The sequence below is a fragment of the Sus scrofa genome, chromosome 1 (assembly GCF_054392235.1).
Source record: "Sus scrofa isolate SSC_HxYL_T2T_F1_AM1 chromosome 1, Sscrofa_HxYL_maternal_Yorkshire_Landrace_v2.0, whole genome shotgun sequence".
Taxonomy (NCBI): Eukaryota; Metazoa; Chordata; class Mammalia; order Artiodactyla; family Suidae; genus Sus; species Sus scrofa.
The window spans coordinates 74,285,919-74,311,268 of NC_139383.1; the positions used below are offsets into that span (position 1 = coordinate 74,285,919).

General features: G+C 38.5%; 1 protein-coding gene across 1 annotated transcript in view; it reads right to left on the reverse strand.

Annotated features, from left to right (window-relative positions):
* Positions 1-15,783: 15,783 nt before the first annotated feature.
* Positions 15,784-25,350, reverse strand: part of OSTM1 (osteoclastogenesis associated transmembrane protein 1) — a 41,774-nt gene continuing 32,207 nt past the window's right edge. Inside the window, exons 4-6 of the mRNA XM_001927476.6 lie at positions 24,272-24,439; positions 21,624-21,789; positions 15,784-18,063 (exon numbers count right to left, since the gene is read on the reverse strand). Of these exons, the coding sequence (XP_001927511.1) occupies positions 18,008-18,063; positions 21,624-21,789; positions 24,272-24,439 (390 nt within the window). The 3' untranslated portion in view covers positions 15,784-18,007. The remainder of the gene's footprint in view (positions 18,064-21,623; positions 21,790-24,271; positions 24,440-25,350) is intronic.

Sequence of the window (25,350 nt, forward strand, 5' to 3'; positions counted from 1 at the left end):
ATAATTTCCCCAAGGATTCGGTTTGATTTTCTAGTGGTCCCCCAAGTGGCAACATCTGCTTATAAAAGCCTTGATTTTGACTGTGTGGGCTGCTTAAGTTTTTTTCCGAACATTTTCTCATTAAACAAGATTGTATGGTAGGCTAGCAGTATTACTTACTCACATGTGGTTCCTAGATGCTTATATGAATAGAATTACCTTTTCCTTTTCTTTATAATACCAAATTTTTTCATACTTAATGAGTATAAACAACCCAATTGAAAAAACAGGCATAAGACCTAAATAGGGGAGTTCCTGTCTTGGCTCAGCGGTTAATGAACCTGACTAGCATCCATGAGGAGGCAAGTTCAATTCCTGGCCTCATGCAGTGGGTTAAGGATCTGGCATTGTCATGAGCTGTGGTGTAGGACACAGATGAGGCTCAGATGCTGCATTGCTGTGGCTGTATTGTAGGCCATCAGCTGCAGCTCCAATTGGACCCCTAGCCTGGGAACCTCCATATGCTGTGGGTGCAGCCATAAAATACAAAAAGACAAAAAAAAAAAAAAAAAAGACTAAAATAGACGTTTCTCTAAGGAAGATATATGGATGGCCAATAGGCACGTGAAAAGATGCTCAACACCACTAATTATTAGAGAAATGCAAATCAAAGCTACAATGAGGTATCACCTTACACTAATCAGAATGGCCATCATTAACAAGCCTACAAATAATAAATTCTGAAGAGGGTATGGAAAAAAGGGAACCCTCCTTCACTGTTGGTGGAAATGTTAAGTTGGTACAACCACTATGGAAAACAGTATGGATGTTCCTCAGAAGACAAAACAGAATTACCATATAATCCAGCAATCCCACTCCTGGGCATATATCTGGGCAAAACTTTCATTAAAAAATGTACATGCACCCCTATATTCATAACAGCACTATTTACAATAGCCAAGACATGGAAACAACCTAAATGTCCATCAACAGATGAATGGATTAAGAAGATGTGCTACATATATACAATGGAATATTACTCAGCCATAAAAAACCAAAATAAGCCATTTGCAACAACATGGATGCAACTAGAAATTCTGATACTAAGTGAAATAAGTCAGAAAGAGAAAGACAAACATCATATGATATCACTTATATGTGAAATCCAAAATGTGACACAAATGAACCTATCTATAATACAGAGACAGACTAACAGATGGAGAGAATAGACTGTGGTTGCCGGGGCAGGGGAAGGAGTGGCACAGACTGGGTGTTAGGGGTTAGTAGATGCAAACTATTGCATTTAGAATGGATAAGCAGTGAGTCCTGCTATACAGTACTATCTCCTGGGATAGACCATGATGGAAAAGACTATAAAAAAAGAATGTACATAACTGAGTCACTTTGCTGTATAGCAGAAATGTTGGCACAACACTATAAATCAACTATGCTTAAATAAAATTTTTTTAAAATAATTAGTGGGTATAAGGCATTCTCTGAGAAGCTACAAAGTTGAGAATTTTTCCTTCTTAAGAAGTCAAAAGACAATAGATTGTTTATTTATCCTTCATTTCACACAAAATATTTTCTCACACATTCTCTGCACCTCTCTTATTTCATTGTAACAGAAAATTTGTAAACAATATGAGATAAACACAACTGATAGTGGTACAGGTCTTGGTCCATCATTATTTGTCATTTAAGAAGTGTCTACTGCAACTTGAAACACATTTTTGGTTCCTATGGATATAATATTCAAGGATTTTCAGAAAATAAATTACTACACCAGGCCCAAGTCAGAAACACATCTTAATCATTGAAGTGGCTTTTTGTTTGGCCATCGTCTGTCTACCTGCTTCTAAACTCTATCAGCTGCTTCACCTCCTTGTGGCAGGAAGGAACACAGCAATAAAGGCTGAGACTGTCCTAAATGATGGCTGGGGAGGTCACGTGGAGGAAAAGCGAATCCTGGGGCTGCAGGACTGAACTGCCTGTTCTGTCTTGCAGATGCCCCTCCACAGGGTTAGCCTTGCAGAGCAGAGTAAGAAAGTGAGTGCATCCTGAGCTCTGAGAGCTGCTCTCAGTCCTGTGGGATTTTTCCCTCAAAGAATTGCCCAAGGAGTCCATTTTCTAGAAAAATCTGAATGACAGCTGGATTACAAAACTGTTGTAGCTCAGCTTTGTGATCCAGCCTTCTGTAATCTGTCTGCTGCATGTAATCCCTCGGCTTGCCTTCCAGATCCATTCTCCATCATTTCCAGACGAGTTCTATGCCAAGGAGTTTGACCCCTTCAGGGGAGAGGGCGTGATACGAGGGGTCAGGCTTTATTCTCTGTCCTCCATGCTCAGCAACTGTCTCAGTTGGTAGCTGTGATGATCCACACCTATGGCTCCTCTCAGGTGGACCTTTCATGCTCCAGCTCTCACCAGGCTCCAATACCACTTTTTCTTCTCTTTCAGTCCTCGGGGAAATAATGTTGGGAGCAACAAGCAATCTCTGCTACAGACATCTTCCTCCCCACCACTCTCAGTAGGAAAAGAGAGTCAAGGAATTTTTTTAAAAAATCCATGGCATCTCGGAGTTCCCGTTGTGGCACAGTGGTCAACAAATCTGACTAGGAACCATGAGGTTACAGGTTGGATCCCTGGCCTTGCTCAGTGGGTTAAGGATCCGGCATTGCCGTGAGCTGTGGTGTAGGTTGCAGATGCGACTCGGATCCCATGTTGCTGTGGCTCTGGTGTAGGCCAGTGACTAAAGCTCCAATTAGACCCCTGGCCTGGGAATCTCCTTGTGCCATGGGAGCGGTCCTATATAAGGCAAAAAGACAAAAAAAAAAAAAAAAAAATCCATGACATCTCAACAGTAGAAGAGGTTTTCAGTCTCTCAGAAGTGCTATGGTTGGAATTAAAAGAAAACCAGAAAGCTGTATCGTTTAGTTCTGACCCACCTCAAACTCTGCTAGAAGCATGATTTCCAAACATGAGCAATCAGTAGACTTTGTCTTAGACTGTCGTCACTGCCCAAACACACCAAGCAGTCAAAGAACAAATCTGGATAAAAATAACAGTGAAATTATAGAATACATTTCATAGCAGAGAGATGGAGCTATAATGATCTGATGTTTATCTTTAATCACTGAGGCATGGATTCAGCCAGTAGCCATGGCAATTGCCTGGCAAGTGTGTTCTGTTGCCTTGTGACCATCTCCATAATTCATAGGACTGGAGTGTTAGAAAGATTGTTGAATCGATGGGCAAATAATACTTGAATTGCAATTCAAGGATATTAACCTGGTGAGGTGTTAAGTGGTCGGGAAAGACAGAAAATGGAGTTGACACCAGTGAGCAGATACTGCAGTGGTCCCTGTTAGTGGCAATGACAAGTGAGGTATACAATGGGACCAAAAATTAAGTTACAGAGAGAGATCTGTTCCAAAGGATTCAGAAGTAGATTGTTTTCAGGGTGAGGTGGTTTAATGTAAGAATCTACCAATTTTGTCTGTTCAAAAGAATTTCTTTTTGTAGGACGTTGTTCCTCTGTCACTTCATGTGATTTTGGCAAGGCAGCCAAATGCAGGACTCTGCCCTTTGAACACGGAGAGGGGAGGGAGGGGAAATAGTCATGGAAGCATCCAAGCGTGGAACCTTAGACCCAGCCAATCACAGCACCTCATTCTCTTGGGCACAATGATTGGTCCAGGGAAGGGCGTGTGCCCTGGTCTGGCCAATTAGAGTGCTTTTCTAAGGCCTCAGTTTGGAGCTAGAGGAGAAGGGGTCTTGCTTTTGGGAAATGTGTGAATGGGAATTACTAGCAGCATTTCCCCGCCCCTCACTGTGTGAAGATCACCTGTCTGCTGTAGGAAAGAATGAAGGCAATATAGACAAACGGGTGGAAGGTGAAGGTGGCAACCTCCTTCCAGGTTCTCGGTGGGTCAAACCGGAAGTTGGATCAGTTCCTGGATTTCCCAGTTATGTAATCCGCTAAATCTCCTTTAATGCTTAATTAAGCTAGCCTGAGTTGAGTTTCTGTCACTTGTACAAGTCTGAACTAAAACAAAAGGAAAAAAGTTAAACAACAGGCCCTTCTATTAGAAATACCCTTAATAAACTCCCATGAGTCCATAGTAAATTCAGTGAAATGAATGCTTAAGGGGTTGGCATATAAGAAGTATTTGTTAGCAAACCATGAAAAAAAGGTGTTTTGGAGACTGTTGAGGAAGGAGTTTTGCTCATTTTTATTGTTTTCCTTCTCACACTGGTAGTTTCTGCTTTTGAAATTGTAAGAAGAAAATAAGTCAATCAAGAGAGAAGGAATAATGAAGAGGGGAATGGTGAGAAATGACACAGCCTCTCAGAGCTCCAGCGTGGGAGTCAGGGGACCTGGGTCACAGCCCTGGCTCTGCCAATACTGTGCTGTCTGCTTGGGTGAATCACTTTGACTCGCTGTAATTTCTACACCTGAGACGTAAGGAGGCCGGGATAAAGATGGTGAAATTTCTTCTTGGTTCTAAAAGCCGATCCTTCTAGTATATTCCTATTTCTAGCAGGAACATAAAGGAAACAAGGGAGTAGGGAGCATCACTACTGGATTCACAGCTGTCAAAAGCATGACCTTAGGATTCCCAAGAGGTCCGGCTCAGAGAGCAGCTGCTCTGTACCTGCACCTCCCCCAACCAGCCTCAGATCATTCCCCAGGCAAATAAAGCTCTGGATTTTCCCTGGAGGGGTCAAAACATGGTCAGTGGTGACTGGGCAGAGGATGGAGATCCAAGACAGATCCCAGATAGATCCAAGATACAAGACAGGACTCCTTGTTTTTAATTCATTAAATAATTCATCAGATTCCCTGGGCAGAGAGGGCAAAACCCACCTCCTCTCCCCCTTCCCTCCCCACCCTCTTCTGCCCACTGAGGAATCCTGACCCACACTAAATCCTATCCAGAGGAGCATCCCTGGAACCCATCCAACATTGCAAGTGCAGCCCGCCCAGTAGAGACCTGAGCAGACCAATTTCACACAGGAAAATTCAATAGCCTGCTGTTGCCACAGCCAGGGAGGCAGGGGAGGAGCACTCCCATCCATCACAGTGATTTAAGTAGGAGGAAAGATGAGAATGGAAAGAAGTGGTGAATAAACATGGGAAAAGGAAACTCAACACAAGTGTGCTCCTGCTCAAAAGTTGGGATTGAAGGGTAGTGTCTGAGAAGAAAGGAATTTTCTTCTCTTTTAAATTGTTTTTCTCATTTCTGTCAATATAGTCCACAACAAGAATTTTCTCAGTCCTTGGAGTTCTGAGAAGACTTGGCATACAGTAGGTGCTTAATAAATATTTCTCTCTCTCTCTTTTTTTTTTTTTTTTTTTTTTTTTTTGGTCTTTTTAGGGCCGCACCTGGGCATATGTAGGTTCCCAGGCTAGGGGTCTAATCAGAGCTATTGCTGCCGGCCTACGCCGGAACCACAGCAACAATAGATCCAAGCTGCGTCTGTGACCTACACCACAGCTCACGGCAACGCCAGATCCTTAACACACTGAGGGAGGCCAGCGATCGAACCCACAACCTCATGGTTCCTAGTCAGATTCGTTGACCACTGCACCACAACGGGAACTCCTTAATAAATATTTCTGGGAGTTCCCGTCGCGGCGCAGTGTTTAACGAATCCGACTAGGAACCATGAGGTTGCGGGTTCGGTCCCTGCCCTTGCTCAGTGGGTTAACGATCCGGCGTTGCCGTGAGCTGTGGTGTAGGTTGCAGACGCGGCTCGGATCCCGCATTGCTGTGGCTCTGGCATAGGCCGGTGGCTACAGCTCCAATTCAACCCCTAGCCTGGGAACCTCCATATGCCGCAGGAGCGGCCCAAGAAATAGCAACAATAACAACAACAACAACAACAACAACAACAAATAAATAAATAAATAAATATTTCTGAATGAATAAATCAATGAATGGATGGACAAATCTCTTGCTCACCATATTGACTCTCTTTGACAAACCACAAAAATAGAATATGCTCCATAGACAAGAAGGCAGGATGAAGATGGGCTCCTTACAGGCTTAGCTGAGTCTGATGGCCCTCATTCCAGTTACCCAGGCAGAGTCACAATGGGTCTCTTCACACAGGGTATTTCCTTTAGTAAAGGAGCAAATATTGAACCTTCTCTTGGGCCCAGAACCATAGAGATTTTAGTCTCTGAATTCTGAGAGCATGCAATGTAACTGAAGAGGTAGCATTAGCCCATGTAGAACAAAGATACAAATCATATTAAATCACTAAATGCTCACCCTTAAGTAATGTAGGGAGAACTATAATTGCAATTAGAGTTCAAAGAAAAGAAAGATGAGTGGGGTTGGAACAGTCTAGAAACTCCATTGAAGTGGAATTTGATCTTGAGGCAGAGAACAGGCAATGTACGTTCATTTGCACGGTACATGGGTTAATTTTCTGAACTCTGATCCCACCTGAGTCATCACAGTGCTATTTTCGAGATGCATGGTCAAGCCGCCTTCTGATTTCTCTTCCTTAGTCTGCATGGCAGGAGAGATCTTCATCACTGTTAGAGCAGAAGTGGGGTACACAGAGAGCAGTGTAATTTGAGTGCTGATGAGGCCACAGGTTTGATTCTGAAAGTTGTTATTGCTGCCAGGCTGTAACCTAGACATATAAATGTGCTGCTTCAAATGTTCCATCAGGAGAAGCGGCTGGGGAGCGCTAATCCTAAGTGAAACCATCTTGATTGCAAAGGAAGAAATGACAACACCATATCATTTAACTGCTGAACCTTACAATGAAACACAAAGTGGCATTAATGTTCTCTGCCTGTAATGCCACGGTTTAAGCAGTTAATCTCGTTTTAGCTGAATGGCATGTTCATTACAGCAAATAAGTAGGTAATATGGGGGATTACTGAGAGGAAATATAAATTAAACCAGTTATGTGCATCACGTCGATTTTATTTTAACTGTCTGGGTCTTACTTGATCTTTTTTCAACAGTCAGATCTAATATACACTCATTTAGCAGAGATTAAGCAGATGGGACTCTTGCCAAGAAAAGGTACTATGTACAATTTACGATGCTGGTTTTAAGAGCAGCAATCCATGATACTCATCAGCACTGGCTCCAGCCTGGAATCCAGTGCTTAAACTGGAGGGCTCCTGAATGGTAAGATAGCACTTTTCTTTCCACTAATTTATACTTTTCTTTTTAAAAAAATTTTTTATTGTTATTTCCCCAATACAATTTTTTTTTCTATTGTACAGCATGGGGACCCAGTTATACATACATGTATACATTCTTTTTTATCATGTTCTGTCATAAGTGACTAGATACAGTTACCAGTGCTACACAGCAGGATCTCATTGCTAATCCATTCCAAAAGCAATAGTTTGCATCTATTAACCCCCAAGCTCCCATCCCGCTCCCTCCCCCTCCCCCTTGGCAACCACAAGTCTATTCTCCAAGTCCATGATTTTCTTTTCTGTGGAAAGGTTCATTTGTGCAGTATATTAGATTCCAGATGTAAGTGATATCATGTGGTATTTGTCTTTCTCTTTCTGACTTACTTCACTTAGTATGAGAGTTTCTAGTTCCATCCATGTTGCTATAAATGGCATTATTTTGTTCTTTTTTATGGCTGAGTAGTAATCCATTGTGTATATGTACCACATCTTCCTAATCCAATCATCTGTCAGTGGACATTTGGGTTGTTTCCATGTCTTAGCTATTGTGAATAGTGCTGCAATGAACATGCGGGAATTTATATTTTTCAAAGGCAGCTGAAGGACTTCTCTTCAAGGTTTCAAATGTCATTTTGAATGGACCTGCTACAAAGACACCTTCCAAAATGGTGTGTACTTCTGGAAAGTATTTTATTTCATTTACACATGCTTTCTTCAAACAAGTACTACTCTGACTCCAAAAGCCATTCATTGAACTTCTGAGTTGGAATGCACCTTCGATCCAATTTAAAAACAACAAAATACAGAGTTTCCACTGTGGCACAGTGGGTTAAGAGCCTGACATCTCCATGAGGATGCTGGTTCAATCCCTGGCCTTGCTCAGTGGGTTAAGGATCCAGCATTGCTGTGAGCTGTGGTATAGTTTGCAGATGCAGCCCGAATCCAGCATTGCTGTTGCTGTGGCATAGGCTGGCAGCAACAGCTCTGATTAGATCCCTAGCCTGGGAACCTCCATATGCCACAGGTGTGGCCCTAAAAAGACAAAAAAGACAAAAATCCCCTCTTGACTTTGGTATTTCTTTTAATGCAGGCCTGCTTGTGATAATCCTCTCAGCCTTTATGCCCAAAGATGACTTATTTCTCTTTTAATTTTGGAGACCACTTTTTTGCTGGGCATAGAATTCTATATTGTCCATTACTTTCTTTTAGCACTTTGAAAATACTTCATTTATCTTCTGGATTTCATTATTTCTCTTGAGAAACCAAGTTTAATTATTGTTCTCTTGAAGGTAATGCCTTTTTTTCCTCTATCTGTATGTACATGTGATTTTCTCCTTGGTTTTCATTTACTATGAATTGACTAGGTTTTTGGGTTTGTTTTAAATTCTGTTTTGGCTTCTCAATTTGTGACAATATTTTCTATCAGTTTGAGAATGCACTCAGCTATTACCTTTTCAAAATTTGTTTCTGTTCCATTTTCTTTTTCCTTTGCTTCAGACACTCTAAATACATTTATATTAAATTTTCTCATCACATCCCCTGTATCTCTTACTCCTCATCTGTATTTCTAAACTTCTTTCCATGTTTCCTTCTGGAGATAGTCTTCTAATATATTCTTAATTATCTCTTCAACTATGTCTTATTTGCTATAAAAACCTTCCAGTGAGTTAATTTCAGCTACTATATTTTTTGATTTGAGATTTGTTTCCTTTTTATGGTTTCCATCATTATCAATCTTGTTTTTTGTTTTATCTCTTAACCTAGTAAACAAATTGCAGAATAATCTGATGTCAAGTAAAAACTTAAAGTTGACTGCGGAGAGCCGAGGAGATGCAGGAGGCCGAGGAAGGGAACTAGCCTGAAGGCACAGTTCCGAAGGCAGGGTTCCTAACCGAGGAAAAAAAGCCTACCCGCCAGCACAGTTCCAAGGGCAGGTTTTAAAAATAGGGAAAAGGGCTTACCCGGCGGCACAGTTCTGAGGGCAAGTTCTAAAAACATTGAGGCTCACCTGCTAACCCGACAACAACGGCAACAATAACAAAATGAAGGCTTTGCACAACAGTGCAAGAATAAAATCTCTTCTTGGAGTTCCCATCGTGGCGCAGTGGTTAACGAATCCGACTAGGAACCATGAGGTTGCGGGTTCTGTCCCTGCCCTTGCTCAGTGGGTTAAGGATCCGGCATTACTGTGAGCTGTGGTGTAGGTTGCAGACGCGGATTGAATCCTGCGTTACTGTGGCTCTGGCGTAGGCCGGTGGCTCCAGCTCCAATTCGACCCCTAGCCTGGGGAGCTCCATATGCCGTGGGAGCCACCCAAAGAAATAGCAAAAAGACAAAAAAAAAAAAAAAAAAAAAGAATAAAATCGCTTCTTGGAAAAATCAGTCTTTTCTGTTATTTACTTATTATTCAGTCTTTTCCTGTTATTTGTTTGTTATTTTCTGTTATTTTCCTATATTATTTTGTGACTCAATAAAATTGGAACAACAAAAAATTGGAACAGTAATAAAATAATAAGAACTTCACTTTGGTTGAATTTCCCCTATTCAGAGCCAACGTAGGTAAAAACAAAGTATTCATTAGTTTGTTACAAGTAAGAATAGATTTTAGAGTTAGGTAATTGTGCTATGTATAATAGGTTAAGAATAGGTTAGACATACATGGAAAAACATAATAATAATCTTGCTTTTAATGAATTTTGTAAAAAGCTTTTAAGTTTTAGGAAATTAAGTTGCTTTGATATAAAAAATATTTTCTCATACTGTCCCCTGACCATAACGCTTTGAAGTTTTTTACTCTAGGTTTTAATCTAAAAATGAACTTTGTTAATGTCAGATTCTTATGCCTGTGACCTTTCTGGCTGTTAATGATTAGCTTAACGTAATAATAGGTAGTAACCACAAGATGCTTTGTACCAAAACTTATTTTTACCTAATGTTTTTTTTTCTGCATGATGTTTTGTACCCATTATACTTTTACATGATGTATCGTATCCATTGGTTTTAATTAAAATCCTTAGAATACAATGTATATCTACTGTACCATGTAATCTAAAAGTTTAACCTTTAAAAATATGACCTAAGCACTGTAATGTAAGTTACAATTAAGCTGTCTATATAAACTGCTACTTATGATAATAAAATTTGAGCAGTCCAGTGCCCTGAAAGAAGGGACAAAGAGGCTGTCTCCATGTGCATTGCCGACACTGTCTATCCCCGTAGGGACACCCTAGCTGCTGGAGCTGGACTCTGGCAGTTGACAACAAGAAGCAACCAGTGAGTTCCAGTCCCACTTAGGATACAGAAAGCCAAGAAGTACTGCCCCTACAAACACTTTTGCTTCGGGCGAGTACAAGAGGAAGAGTGGGAGCCAAAACAGTAAGAGGAAAAAACCTGAAATTTTAACAAATTCTTAAGAACCACATATGGGCTATGTGATAGCTTAGAAACTCTGGAAGCCACAGATACAAGATGAGTCTGCTCTCACTTGTCAGCTCTTTTCCATAAGCCTCCACTGGTACTCATAAGAAAAACTGGGAACATGTCAGGAAAACTCAAAGACCCTCCCTTTGGTGACACAGGCATAAGGAAGACAACCACCTACCACTGGGGGGCACTGGGAGGAAGCATGAAACCCATGTTCTTTCATACAAAGGAAAAACCATCTGCCACTAATGGAGTGGTTAAAAAAAAAACAAAAACAAAAACAAAAAAAAACCTCCTGTCCCCTGGTCACAGGAAAAGGTTGGCTATAGTAGGGTACTTAAAGGGAGAACCTTCAGATGCTGACGAGGGGCAGGAAACCCATTTGTGACCAGGATCCTGCCCTAATACACAGCAGAGGTATGCTGCTAGTATGATGGAAAACTTGCTCTCATTTAAGACTGCCTCCCATTACAATACTGAGTGTGACTGTCATGGGGAGAGGGAGATGCACCCCTAAAACTCAAGCCCAAAGCCTGCATGAGACTAAGGCTAGAGGGGGAGAAACACTGTCTGCAACAACCACAAGCTTTGCACAAAGAAACAAGCAACAGATCTCTACAGCTGAGGGAAGGGCAGGACCACAGAGAAAGATTCCACTTGCAGTACAGATGTGTAGTCTGCTAAAAGCAGGGACACTGAGATAAACTCTCTGACATTCTATGCCACACACTAAATACAAAGTAGAAGTGGTCCACTACTGGAAGAATTTGAAATCTGTGGTGTACTGAAGGTAACGATATCAACAATAAATCTCAAACACAGATCAACTACTGATGGGCATTTCTTGGTTCTCCCACACTAATGGGCTGATAGGAGAGGTTTTCCCATTGCAGGTATAAATACTATTTATCTCAGTTTCTACTATTATTTTACATACAATGTCTGACATTCAGTAAAAAAATTTTAAGACATTAAAAGGCAAGAGACAAAAGTGACAATGACCCATTGTCAAGAGCTAAAATAGTCAACAGAGCTAGATCCAGAGATGACCCACATATTGATACTATCCAAAAGGAATTTTAAAATAATTGTAATTAAAGTGCTAAGGGATCTAGTGGAATGAGTGGACAATATTCAGAAACAAATGGAGAATTTCAGCAGAATAGATAGAAACTATAGTAGAGTTAAATGGAAATGCTAAAAATAAAAACATAATGTCGAGAGATGAAGAATCACTTCAATAAGCTTAGCAGCAGACAGGACACAGCATAAGAAAGAATCAATGAACCTGAAGTAGGTCCATAAAGTGATCCAGACTGAAACAAAAAGAGAAAAAGAGAGTGAATAAAACAGATGAATGCATCAGCAGAGCCGTGGGACAATATCAAATGGTCTAACATAAATCTAATTGTAGTCCCAGAGGGAGGAGAGAGAGAGAAAACAGGGCAGAAGATTGTTTGATGGTATAGTAGCTAAGAATTTTATAAAATTAAAGACAAAAAAATTCAAGAGGCTCAGAGAATTCCAAGCAGAATAAAAACAAACACACCTAGAATCCTCACAGTAAAATACTGAAAATTGGAAATTAAGAGGAAATCTTAAAGGCAACCAGAAAATAAATAAAAATATTACATACAGAAAATATATGAGAATTATAGCAGAACTCTCATCAGGAACTCTGAAAGCCAGAAGGCAATGGAGTGATTTTTTTTAAAGTATAGTTGAGGAGTTTTCTTCATGGCACAGCAGAAACAAATCCAACTAGTATCCATGAGGATGTAGGTTCAATCCCTGGCCTTGCTCAGTGGGTTGGGGATCCCATGTTGCTGTGGATGAGGCATAGGCCAGGAGCCACGGCTCCAATTCAACCCCTAACTTGAGAACTTCCATATGCTGCAGGTGTGGCCCTGAAAAAGCAAAAAATAATAATAATGATAATAAAATAAAATAAAGTACAGTTGACCCTTGAACAATGGGAGTTTGAACTATGCAGGCCCACTTATACACAGATTTTTCTCAATAAATATACAAAAAAATACATGTGGAGCCCTGTGTGCCCACTTATACACAGATTTTTTTCAATAAATATACAAAAATATGTATGTAGAACATTGTGTACAAGAACTGTACTGAAGTGGACAGTTTTTCCTTACATAGGTATCCTTAATTTAAAATTAGTGATGTTAGTTTTCTTACTGTTTTATAACTTTGCTTTCAAAGAATTACATTACCATACAGTATGCCTCTTTTTTGTAACTGAAGAAACTGTATCAGCCTATCATCACAAGTAAGTGGTTTTTTAAAAAAATATAATGATGTTTCCAATACCATATTAAGTATATGACATAATACTGTATGCCATAAACTTTTTTATAACAATTCACTTATTAGTGTATGGGCTAGCCTACCATAAAGCAATCATATTGCTGATTCTTCCTTACCAGTGCATGAATCATGATACCTGTACATAAATTATACCTGTACATTATACCATAATTACTGCTCTAAGCCCACAGGAGCAATGCAGTGAGAGAAAGCATGTTATGTGTTAGGAAATGCTGAATTTTGACTGGTAAAAGTCCTTGAGTTGTACAAAAAAATAGTCTTTTTTTTTTTTTTTTTTTTTTTGCTTTTGAGGGCTGCCCCACGGCATATGGAGGTTCCCAGGCTAAGGGTCGAATAGGCGCTGCAGCTGCCGGCCTACTCCACAGCAATGCAGGCCCTGAGCCATGTCGCAACCTACACCACAGCTCACAGCAACACCAGATCCTTAACCCACTGAGCAAGGTCAGGGATTGAACCTGTGTCCTCATGGATGCTAGCCAGATTCGTTAACCACTGAGCCACGATGGGAACTCCAATAGCATCTTATTTTGTGCCAAACAGGCAAGATATAAAGAGGATTTTAAAAAGCCAAAGTCAAACCTTTTGTATCTTAGCTCTTATTACATTACTGGCAATAGCACTAAAAATAAATATAGAAAACGAAAAGAAAGAAAAGGGAAGAAATAACTCTGGTCTCTGGAAATAGAAATGACTGCAAGGCTTTCTATTGTGAGCCCTTGCCTCAAAACATACACAATTACAGTGAGTAAAGACCTTCTCCTTACTTCTCAATACTCTTCTGTTTCAGAAGTCAGACAGGATAAGCTAAAAATGTTCAGTCCTGCCTACCTACACTCTAGTTGTCCACAATAATTCCAAAATTTACAACTGTTGAATTGCCTTTCACTTTCAGTGTTATTGGACAAATCTTTTGGACACAATCCTGATATTTAAGTAAGAAAATGGAGGAATTACTATAACATCTACCTAAAATGGGCTTCTCATTTCTCTTAAAGGTTTGAAATATTTTGATTGCATTTTGATATGGGGATGGGTTTTTGAAAAATACCTGTTTATCTTAGGAAAATCAGACTTTATAAACCATTATTGAAAATCTCCATGCTTTAAGAGCACAAATCAGTCTATTATCTTTTAAAAGCTCTCTTTAGTTCCAAGGAGACAACGAAAATAACTAGTCATTAAATATGTTATATTTATGACAAATATTTGTTATTACCCAATGTAATACTTTAGAACAAGCAAACTTGGCAGAGTTGTGGCTTCTATGTGCTACATGTATAATTCAGCATAGGCCATCAAAGCCCTTTTTATAATCAATGTGGTCATTTTTATGGAACTTTTACATGATAAGCAGAGTGGAACAGTAGAAAAACATTTGATTAGGGATCTCAAGCCTCAGCTTTAGAGTTGACTATCCAATAACAGCTCAGTCATAAGCAAGGAGTTCTATGATGTTCTACTTCCTTTAGTGAAGAAGAAAGGAAGTAACTGATATACTTTGAAGGAATTCATGCAGTGGATCGCATGCAGTGATTAAATCACGCAGAATTAGTCATGTATGGCTGGATTAAGTAATTTTTAGGGCCTCATCCAGCTCTGGGATTCTGTGACCAAATGACCTCTAAGGTTTCTTCTAGCTCAGAAAGTATATATACTTAGGGAGTTCCCATTGTGGCTCAGTGGTAATGAACCCGACTAGTATCCATGAGGACTTGGGTTCGATCCCTGGCATCACTCAGAGGGTTACTGATCCAGTGTTGCCATGAGCTGTGGTGTAGGTCACAGATGCAGCTCGGATCTGGCATTGCTATGGCTGTGGCGTAGGCCAGTAGCTGCAGCTCCAATTTGACCACTAGCCTAGGAGCTTCCATATGCCACAGGTATGGCCCTAAAAAGAAAAAAAAAAGGAAGAGAGAGTATACGAAAGTACAGAATATGAACATAGAACATATTTTTTCCCATTTTAAATTGTTACATAGGTTACAAGTATAGTTTTGCTTCCACAACTCATTGGTGGTGATGTCTATTATTTACATGATGTCAGTCAAGTCTTTAGTTAGAAATGTAACCCCAACTACAATGTCATTCTGGGAAAAAAATTTCACTGTATAGGAGTACATTGTAGTAAAATTTAGAGCCCATCCGTGAAACATTAGAGAATACTGTCCCACAAAGTAACATTTACCAACTAAACTCTGGTGTTACTCATTCCTTTAGAGTTAGCCTTTAAGACAGCTGATACTATTTCTACCTCTCAAATATACAATAATATAAAAAATTCGAAAGTACATTTCTATTTGCAGCAAAATTATAAGGTAGTTACCTTTGTGTGTGTGTGTGTATGTGTGTGTTTGCCATTTCTTAGGCCACTCCTGAGGCACATGGAGGTTCCCAGCCTAGGGGTCGAATTGGAACTGTAGCCACCAGCCTACACCAGAGCCACGACAATATGGGATCCAAGCCGCGCCTACAACCTACACCACAGCTCACAGCAACGCTGGATCCTTAACCCACTGAGCAAGGTCAGGGATCCAACCCGCCACCTCATGGTTCCTAGTTGAATTCGTTAACCACTGAGCCACAACGGGAACTCCAAGGCAGTGCTTTTAAAGTAGGCATTTAAACTCAATACATGAAAAACTGAAATGCGATGTTCAATTACATCTGGTTTTTTTGTTTGTTTGTTTGTCTGTTTTTGGCTATGCCCACCACATGCAGAAGTTCCCAAGCCAGGGATGGAATCCAGCCACAGTAGTCCAAGCCCCAGCAATGACAATGCTGGATCCTTATCCCGCTAGGCCACCAGGGAGCTCCCTCAAGTTTTAAAGATGTATTAAAAAATCAAAGACAGCACAGCATTTTCCTTAAGCTACTTCCTTTATTTCAAAATGTCGAAAAACTAAAGATGTTCTTGTGCACACACATATGCTATGAGTTGAAGAATCTGGAACTATGCAAAGAATTTTTCAATATGACTTTAAAAAATGAAACATTTACACACTTTAGTGTAGTGCTTAATACTTATTTTTTAAATCTATTGCTGATGCTACTTCTAGAAAGCAATGACTCAACCAGAAAAATAGTAAAGGCTGCCTTTTCTTTTGTAAAGTGCTTAATGTCAACCATATCCAAAAGCAATGGTTTTTAGAAATACATAATATTAAAAAGGTGATCAAGGAGTCACTACTTACAGAATCACATACGCCATTTTGTAACTTTGCACATGTAAACTGATTTTATCTGCATTAATGAAAGACCGTTTTCAATGGCCCTCAACAATATTCTTCAAATCAAGATAGAACTATTAGCATCAGCAGCGTGAACAGTAGTAACAGCAGAACAAACCCCAGCACATTTTAAATGGATCACAGCAGACTAGAAAACTGTAACAACTTTTGGATATGTTACATATCCAAGGATGAGCCTTCTCTTTTAAACTGCATATATGGTAAACATTTTTTAAAGCAATAAAAAACACTTTCTTGTCCCTCTTTGATAGCATTTTACAGTGTATGATTTGGATTTAGATTTTTTTTTTTTTCCTTTTTTGGCCATTCTGTGGCATATGGATTTCCTGAGTCTGGGATCCTGAGCCAGATCCCAGCCACAAAACTTCGATCCATGCTGAAGCTGTGGCAATCCCAGATCCTTAAACCTACTGTGTCAGGCCAGGGACTGAACCTGTGTCCTGGCTCTGCACACATGCCACCAATCCAGATGAGACACAACAGACACTCTGGGATTCAGATTCTTATACCAATTAAGCCAAACTCTTGTTTCTATATAGAACAGGCATTATATTTTCAATATTTAAAACAATGCCTATTTCCACCAAGACAGAGAGATGGAATTAGCAAATGAAACACCTAACACTAAAAACCTGAGGGGAAAAAATGTGAACCTGAGGGGAAAAAAACTTTTTTTGAAGGGTTGATACAAACATTCCAAAACAGAATTTGTTTTCTGAGCGTGAGATATCTGACTTCATTTCAATCATATATCACTTTTATCTAATTTAAAGAATTTAGAAAAAAATAAGCATCATCTTAACTGAACTGCTTTCTGTATCAGTCTCAATCTGATTCATGTCCCCATATAAACCACTCCACAGTCTTAGAGTAAGCATCCCCTCAGGTCCCTGTCTATTTTCTGAACCTTAAGCTTTTTTTACTCCTTTTTCTTCTCTCCTAAACTCCCCAAGTATTCCAAGAGAAAAATCTCTATTAAAAAAAAAATCACAATTTAAATACAGTGTGACAATGCTACATTTGATTTAAAGTAGTAATAAATTATAAATTGCCAAATAACTTAATTAATCACAATGCAAATCCCCAGTATAAAAAGAATCCATCTTGCCCTGATTATAATAAAGCAGTCCAGTGATTTCAAATTACTCATGAAATAAAGGCAAAAAAAGGTGTAAAATACTATTTATAAAAGTCAAGTAAGAAACCAGGTACCATAAATCTTTTTACAAGGATAAATGTAATGTGCCTTCCCACTTCTAAAAATCATTTGGGAGGTTTATAATTAGTGGTTTCAAAAATGACTTTGAGGAAGATAGAGACTGAATTACATATTATTTATAACATATGACATATTAAATACCTATGTGATAATAATACTGCAGTGGTGAGAAACTTAAATTACTCTTTGGACCTGTTACTTTTTGGCAAGTAATTTTTTTTTCAAATTCTGCTATAACTGATTAATTTTTAAATGTCAGTTTTCAAAAACTTTGCTGCTTGTTTCTGTATCACTAAAGAGATATCACGAGTCTCAAAGAGTAACAATGTCACTACAAAATAAAACAAAGATTGTTCTTGCATCTTTTGTTATTACAACAAATACACTTTAAAATAGACAACATTGCTATGCCTGGAAATTAAAAATACCTAAACCCTTTAAAAGGGGCTGGAAAAGGAAAGAAAAATTGAGAATTATTATTTAAAAATAAATCTGAAGTCCTTGCAGTTCTTAAGAAGTTGACTTGTCAAATCATGATTTATCTTCTTTTGGACCAAGCTGTGTCTTCCACTATTCATCCATGGAATACAATGTTAAGTCTCCATTCTGCAGATGTCAGTTTGAATTTTCTTGAATGTTTGCAAAGCTGGTACTGGACTTGAGACGTTTGGCTAAATAAATAAAAAGCATTATAACTTAATTTTCTAAACATGATTATTCATTATTTTTATGTAAAATACAGTATTCACTTTTTAATTCTATGTTTGACTCTAAATATATTCAATCTTATAAGACTTAAAAACCTAAATCTATTTTTTTTCTACCAAGCTCAAGAAACATAACTTTGCTAGAAGCTGCACATGACTTTGTTAGTAGTACCAAGTAAAAGAGACAGAGTTTACATCATCTTGAACATCACAACCTTAAACATGTAATATAAGTGAAAGTACTCTATTTAAAAAATGGAGGTGCTATAAGGTATAATAATAAAATTATATTAAAAGTCTAACCTAGAAATCCAAGTCTAAATTGCTCTTAAGATAATTCAGTGAAAAAACTCTGCACTGTTAAAACATTTAAATGGCTTATAAAGAAAAGTGAGCTGTACTTTATACTTGTACACAAACACATGTACACAAACACATGTACCCCCATGTTCACTGCAGCACTATTTCCAATAGCCAAGACATGGAAGCAACCTAAATGTCCATTGACAGAGGAATGGATCAAGAAGATGTGGTTCCTACACACAATGGAATATTACTCAGCCATTAAAAGGAACGAAATACTGGCATTTTTAGCAACATGGATGGACCTAGAAATTATCATGCTAAGTGAAGTCAGTCAGACAATGAGACACTGACATCAAATGCTTCCACTGACATGTGGAATCTGAAAAAAGGACACAATGAACTTCTTTGCAGAACAGATACTAACTCACAGACTTTGAAAAACTTCTGGTCTCTGGAGGAGAGAGGTTGAGGGGTGGGAGGATGTGCTGGGGGTGTGGGATGGAAATCCTATAAAACTGGATTGTGATGATCACTATACAACTATAAATGTAATAAATTCATTGAGTAATTTTTAAAAAAAATTTTTTAAATGAAAAAAAAAGTAATCTAGCTTCTAATTAATTACTAAATTCATTAAACTAACCAGGTAGCAATACTAGGGAGTACATAAACCCACAACTTCCTTGCTTCTTTATTCTCTATCTGATAAATCCCTACATCCTTCAAAATTAAACCCCAGGGATCGTCTCCTGGTGAATCCCAACACCTCAAATGCATCCTACCCTCTTCTGTGGTCTGACCATATTGTATATACCTCTATTACATTTACTGTAATGATTGGACTATGGTCAGTATGTTCTTTGAGGGCGTCTATTGTGCCTTGTTCCTTTTTTTGAATCCTTAATTCATACTATAGGACTTGATGAGTGGCGGCATAAAGAAAAGTAAATTAAAATTTCCATGAGATAACAGCATAAGAACTGTTTGCTTACTCTAGCATTTCCTTAAATTCATCATTTAATTCATAAATAGTGCTTCTGTGAAACATTAATAGGTATTATGGAAAGGTCCCATTGTCAAGTTTTGGGAATATAATCTCCAAGGCCTTAATTTATATTCAGGTAATTATGAAGCTCACGAGAAGGAATCTCACAGGACTAATATTTTGAGGAGCACACTCTAGGAACTGCTAACATTAAGTATAATGTTCTTTTATTCAACAAATATTCCTGAGCACTTGCCATGGGCCAGGTACTTTCTAGATGCTGGTGATATAGTGGTGAGCAAGATAAACAAAATCCTTTTTCTGTTGGAACTTACAGTTGAGGCAGGGTAGACAAAAAAGGCAGAAAATAAGTGGAAAACTTAATTTAGCAATTAAGTGTTATTAAAGAAAGATGATACAGAATTAGAAGAAGGGTATATTCTTAGGTCAGGGGGTCATTAAAGGTCTCTTTGCCTAAGTAACCTTTTACCTAAGACCTGGGTGACAAGGAGCTAGTCAAGGAAAGTAGGGAGGGCAAATACAAGAGCCATGGAAAGAGCGCAGTGTGAATGAGCTTGGTGTTTGAGACGAGCAAGAAGAAGGCCAGACTGCTTACATACAGCATCATGGACAAGGAGAGAGGTGGATACTAGGAGTTTAGGAAGGCAGATGGGGGCCAGGTCACATGCAACTTGGACAGCAGACCTTTGAATAAGTTTGTATTTTACTCTACGTGCAATGGGTACACAGGAAGGATTTCAAATGGGAGAAGAGCACTTTGTTTTAAATTTGTGTTTAAAAATCTACTCTAGCCACTATGTGGAGAATGAATTGTAGTGGGTCAAGAAATGGAAGCAGGTGTACCAGTGAAGGGACCCCCTGCCTTGGTGCAGATAAGAGATGATGATGGCTGGGGATAAGGCATTACTGGTGGAGATACAGAAAAGATCATTTAGGATATATTTTTGGAAATAGTACTGGCAGTACTTGAAGATGAATTGAAAAGGGGTGGGAATGTGGAAATAAAAGAAAAGGAATAAAGAAACTAAAAGATATTAAAAAGAAATTAAAAGAAAACAAGATTCGTGGCTTGTACAAGCAGAGGGACAGTAGTGACTTCCATGGAAACAATCAAAAAACACTGATTGGAAATGGAGCTAGGCAGATTTGCAAAGCAAATAAGATGCTAAACTTTAAAAGTACATCAAGCCCTGAAAAATAAAGTATCTCAAAAGTGAGGTCCTTACAAGATTTTTTTATTATTCTAAATGTATACTGTTAGGACTGAGTTATTACATATTTAGAGAATATCGACAATATTTAAAATACTTTACTAAATACACGCCTCATAATGTTTCTCCCCTCTAGTAGCCAGCTTTTTGAGATAATGAGACATTACAAATTCAGATCTACAAGTATTCTGTTTGTTTTTTTTTTAAGGTTAGATATATTAGAGGTGAAGTTAGATAAATCATAAAGAGGTGCCAGAATGAAATTTACAGGGAAAAGAATTTTTATATCATAGATTCCTAGATTAGGAATAATATTTGAAAGAAAAAAAGCTTAATTTTTTTCCTTCAGAAAATATTCTCTTTTTAAAAAACTAAAATTACTAAGGGATAGGCCCATACTTTGATTCCAATAATAAACAAGAAACCTATGAGATTTAGAAACCACTTTTCTTTGGCTGGCTGGGACCTTCTAGTTAGCCCTTTTTCTGGTCTGTCCTATTTGATGGGGGAGAAAGGAAAGGAATTAATACATATTGAGCATGTGCTATATGTCAAGTAACTCTCTTGCAACTACAATTCCAATTTGTTCATAAACAAGTTGTCTGTGTGTAAGCTACAATTTCTCCCTGCCTGCTGCTCACTGGGTGGTTCCACCATGGCTCCAATAGACCTAAGACCCCCCTACTATATATTTCCCTATTATGGCCATTTCAGGTCTTCAAAGCCTTTGTAGTTATTCCTCTGTTGTTGTCAACCCTATTCCAGGGAATCTAGCTTTCTCAATGAAAGCATCTGAAGGATACTGTATGTTAATGTTTGATTATTAAAGTCACTTATAAACTTACACTTCTCTCCCATTAGTGCAGTTGAAAATCTGACAGCTGTTTTAGGCTAATAGAGCTTAAGTTCTCAGAATATACATCATTTCTAAAACAGGCTTAAATTTTTTAAAATTCAGATTTTTTATCTAAATAAGTGAACAACTGTAAAAAGAAACTTACGTAGAATGAGTTTGCGTTTCTTTTGCTCTGAGTGAAGAAAGCTACTAAGGTAGAAGACAACAGGTAGAAAGAGAATGAACACCGAAACAGCAATTACAGGCACTGTGTCACTACAAGGGACTGAACAGTTGAAAGTTCGACTCCAAAGTTTTCGGGTAATATTCATCTGGAACAATAACACATAATGTTACTCAATTTTATATTGAATTTGTCTTCAATTTCTTACAATTATTTTTTTAAGAACAGGAACCTAGAATTTAGACTAAATATACATCCCTAAAAAATCTATTGATAGATGAGGACAATTTCTTCTGCCAGGGAAATAGGCTGGTTCACAATTAGTCACTGTATAATACTGTCCAAAGAATGTCAACTTTTCATAGACTTCAAAGCAAGAACTTGTATCAACAGGAATAAAGTTAGACTGTACTTCATTCATTAAAAAAGACGTAAAAGAGGAGTTCCCGTTGTGGCTCAGTGGTTAATGAATCCAACTAGGGACCACAAGGTTGTAGGTTTGATCCCTGGCCTTGCTCAGTGGGTTAAGGATCTGGCGTTGCCGTGAGCTGTGGTGTAGGTCGCAGACATGGCTCAGATCTGGTGTTGCTGTGGCTCTGGCGTAGGCTGGCAGCTACAGCTCCAATAGACCCCTAGCCTGGGAACCTCCATATGCCACAGGAGCGGCCCAAGAAATGGCAAAAAGATGGAAAAAAAAAAAAAAAAAGATGTAAAAGAGTATGTGAGGTGATGGATGTTAATTAACTTGACTGTGGGAATCCTTTCACAATGTATATGTATATCAAATCATCATATTGTACACTTTAAATATATTACAGTTTTACTTGTCAATTATATCTTAATAAAACTAGTGGAGAGGGCTTGCAAAAACAATTTTTTTTCATATGTTACATATATAATCTCACTGGGCTTCTTGCAATAGTTTTAGAATGGAAATTAAAATATCAACTTTATAGGGCTTCTCAAACATCTATGAAATGTTTAACATCTTAGCTAAGGTATGAAAAATTCTTACTTGTGGCAAGTATATGTTTAAGTACATAATTATCTAATGAGTCATGGAAACTTTATTAAATAACATCATATCTTATTTAGCAGCATACTTTAGAAATACATTTAGGGACAGCAGTACCTCACTTTCCTTGAGCTCATGGTTTCTGTCAAAAAGACTAAGTGATGTAAGGAAACTATCAAATTTAATGTAGAAAGCTGTTCTTGCATGGATTTTGCTTAATTGAGATATGGTTTGCAAGTGTGCATTGTATTTTTTGCTTATTGCAAGATGGATGTTCTAAAATAGCTTGTCTTGTTGATTTCCTATGCAATCCAACTTATACAACCAACAATCATTTTTCTTCTTTGTTTTAAAAGCAACGAAATAGGAGTTCCCGGCATGGCTCAGTGGAAACAAATCTGACTAGCACCCATGAGGATGAGGGTTCGATCCCTGGTCTTGCTCAGTGGGTTAGGGATCCAGCACTGCCGTGGGTTGCAGCCTCCGCTCAGATCCTGTGTTGATGTGGCTGTGATGCAGGCCGGCAGCTGTAGCTCCAATTCAACCCCTAGCCTGGGAATCTCCATATGCCTCGAGTGTGGCCCTAAAAAGACGACAAAACAAAATAATGAAAGAGACTATTACTTTAAATATATACTTATTATTTATTGAGAACCAGGTACTATTCTAGATATTAGGAGCACAACAGTAACAAAAATCCCCACGGTGCATCCGTTTGAAGTGGTTTTTTTTACCATCCTGAATATTACTGATCCACTGTAATTCACTCTGAGCTGCTATAATTCACACCTATCATTCTCAACCATTAGGTTTAGCAATTTTGACTGCAAATTCTCTGCTTTTAGCCATCAATTTCTCAGTTTCCTCTAATGCCTCAAAACAGGCAGCCTATTCCCACAAAAAGGTATGATCGCCATCTAGTGGTGCCCCATGTAAAGACAAGCTATTCAATGGAGGAAAAAAGGGGTTTTTTTTTAAACCACTCATGTAATCAACACATGTTACTTAAGGGCCAGCTGTTTTCCAGGCGCTGTTCTAGATACTGAACAGCAAACAAAAAAGGATATGAAGTCCTTGTCCTCATGTGGCTTATATTTATTAAGGGGAGACAGATTATAAACAAAATTTTTCTGATGGTAATAGATATAAAGGAATAAAGCAATGGAATAGGAAATGACTGAGGGACAACTTCAGAAACACGGCAGCAAAACCTAGAGAATTCCTGAACTAGCAACAAGTGCATGAGAAACTGAAATGCAAACATTTCACACCAAGCACACCCTGAAAATGACACACATTAAATTTAAAAAACAAAATGTATAGAGTATACTTATAAAAACATTCAATCACTATGTTGTACATCTGAAACTAATTTAATATTATAAATCAACCATAATAAAAATGCACCAAATTATTCACTGGCTTACAAAGTACCTGGTTAATATCCATTTTAGTTTCATAGATTGGGACATTCTGTGACTTTACTACTTTATAACTAGTTATTCCTGGTTAAAGATGGCTTCTGCATATTCCAATATACCTCTACAAAGGATAATACTGAAGGCATATTCAACAACACCACAAAATATGTATCATTCAGAAGCAAAGTACTTACTGCATCTTCCACGTCAATACATAAATGTGTTCCAGATTCGGCCTTATTTTCAAGTTCATTCATTTTCTGCATTTCACTGTACAGACTACTCAGAGTTTTGTACTTTTCACGACATTTTTCACACACTTCTGAATAATTTCTTAACTGTAGAACACTGTGTGTGCTCCCCTAAAATGTCAAAGGCACATATAATACAATAAACATTACATCTTTTTTTTTTTTTTCTTTTTTGGGTGCACCCACAGCATATGGAAGTTCCCAGACTAGGGATCGAATCCAAGCTGCAGCTGCAACCTATGCCACAGCTGTAGCAACACCAGATCCTTAACCCACTGCACCACAGTGGGAACTCCCTATATTTTTTTTTTCTTTTTAGGGCCACACTTGTGGCATATGGAAGTTCCCAGGCTAGGAGCAGAATCAGAGCTACGGTTGCTGGCCTATGCCATAGTCACAGCAATATAGGATCTGAGCCACGTCTGCAACCTACACCACAGCTCACAGCAACCCTGGATCCTTAACCCACTGAGTGAGGCCAAGGATCAAACCCACATCCTCATGGATCCTAGTCAGGTTCGTTAACTGCTGAGCCACAAAGGAAACTCCTCCCTAAATCTTTTTAACTTAAGCTATTGTCTTTCTAAAGGATCGGCAATAGTACGGTATGTTAAAGTGCTGAGCTGTGATGTTGGGCAGGTTGCTAACGCACTCCATAAAACAGGGATACCCTCACCTGTATTACAAGTTCCAAGGATGAGAGACTGGTATATAAAGTCTGAGCAAAATATGTAGCTCTTTATAATTGCCCCTGAATTTTGAACACCACTGCACTATCCACTGTCAATTGAGCACACTAGCTTATATGCTAAGTTACTGATACCTAAATAACAAAAATGTCCTAATCTGAAAAAAGGACAGAATGAACTTCTTTGCAGAACAGATACTAACTCACAGACTTTGAAAAACTTATGGTCTCCAAAGGAGACAGTGTGGGGGGTGGGGGGATGCGCTGGGGTTGTGGGATGGAAATCCTATAAAATCCTGGATCGTGATGATCGTTGTACAACTATAAATGTAAT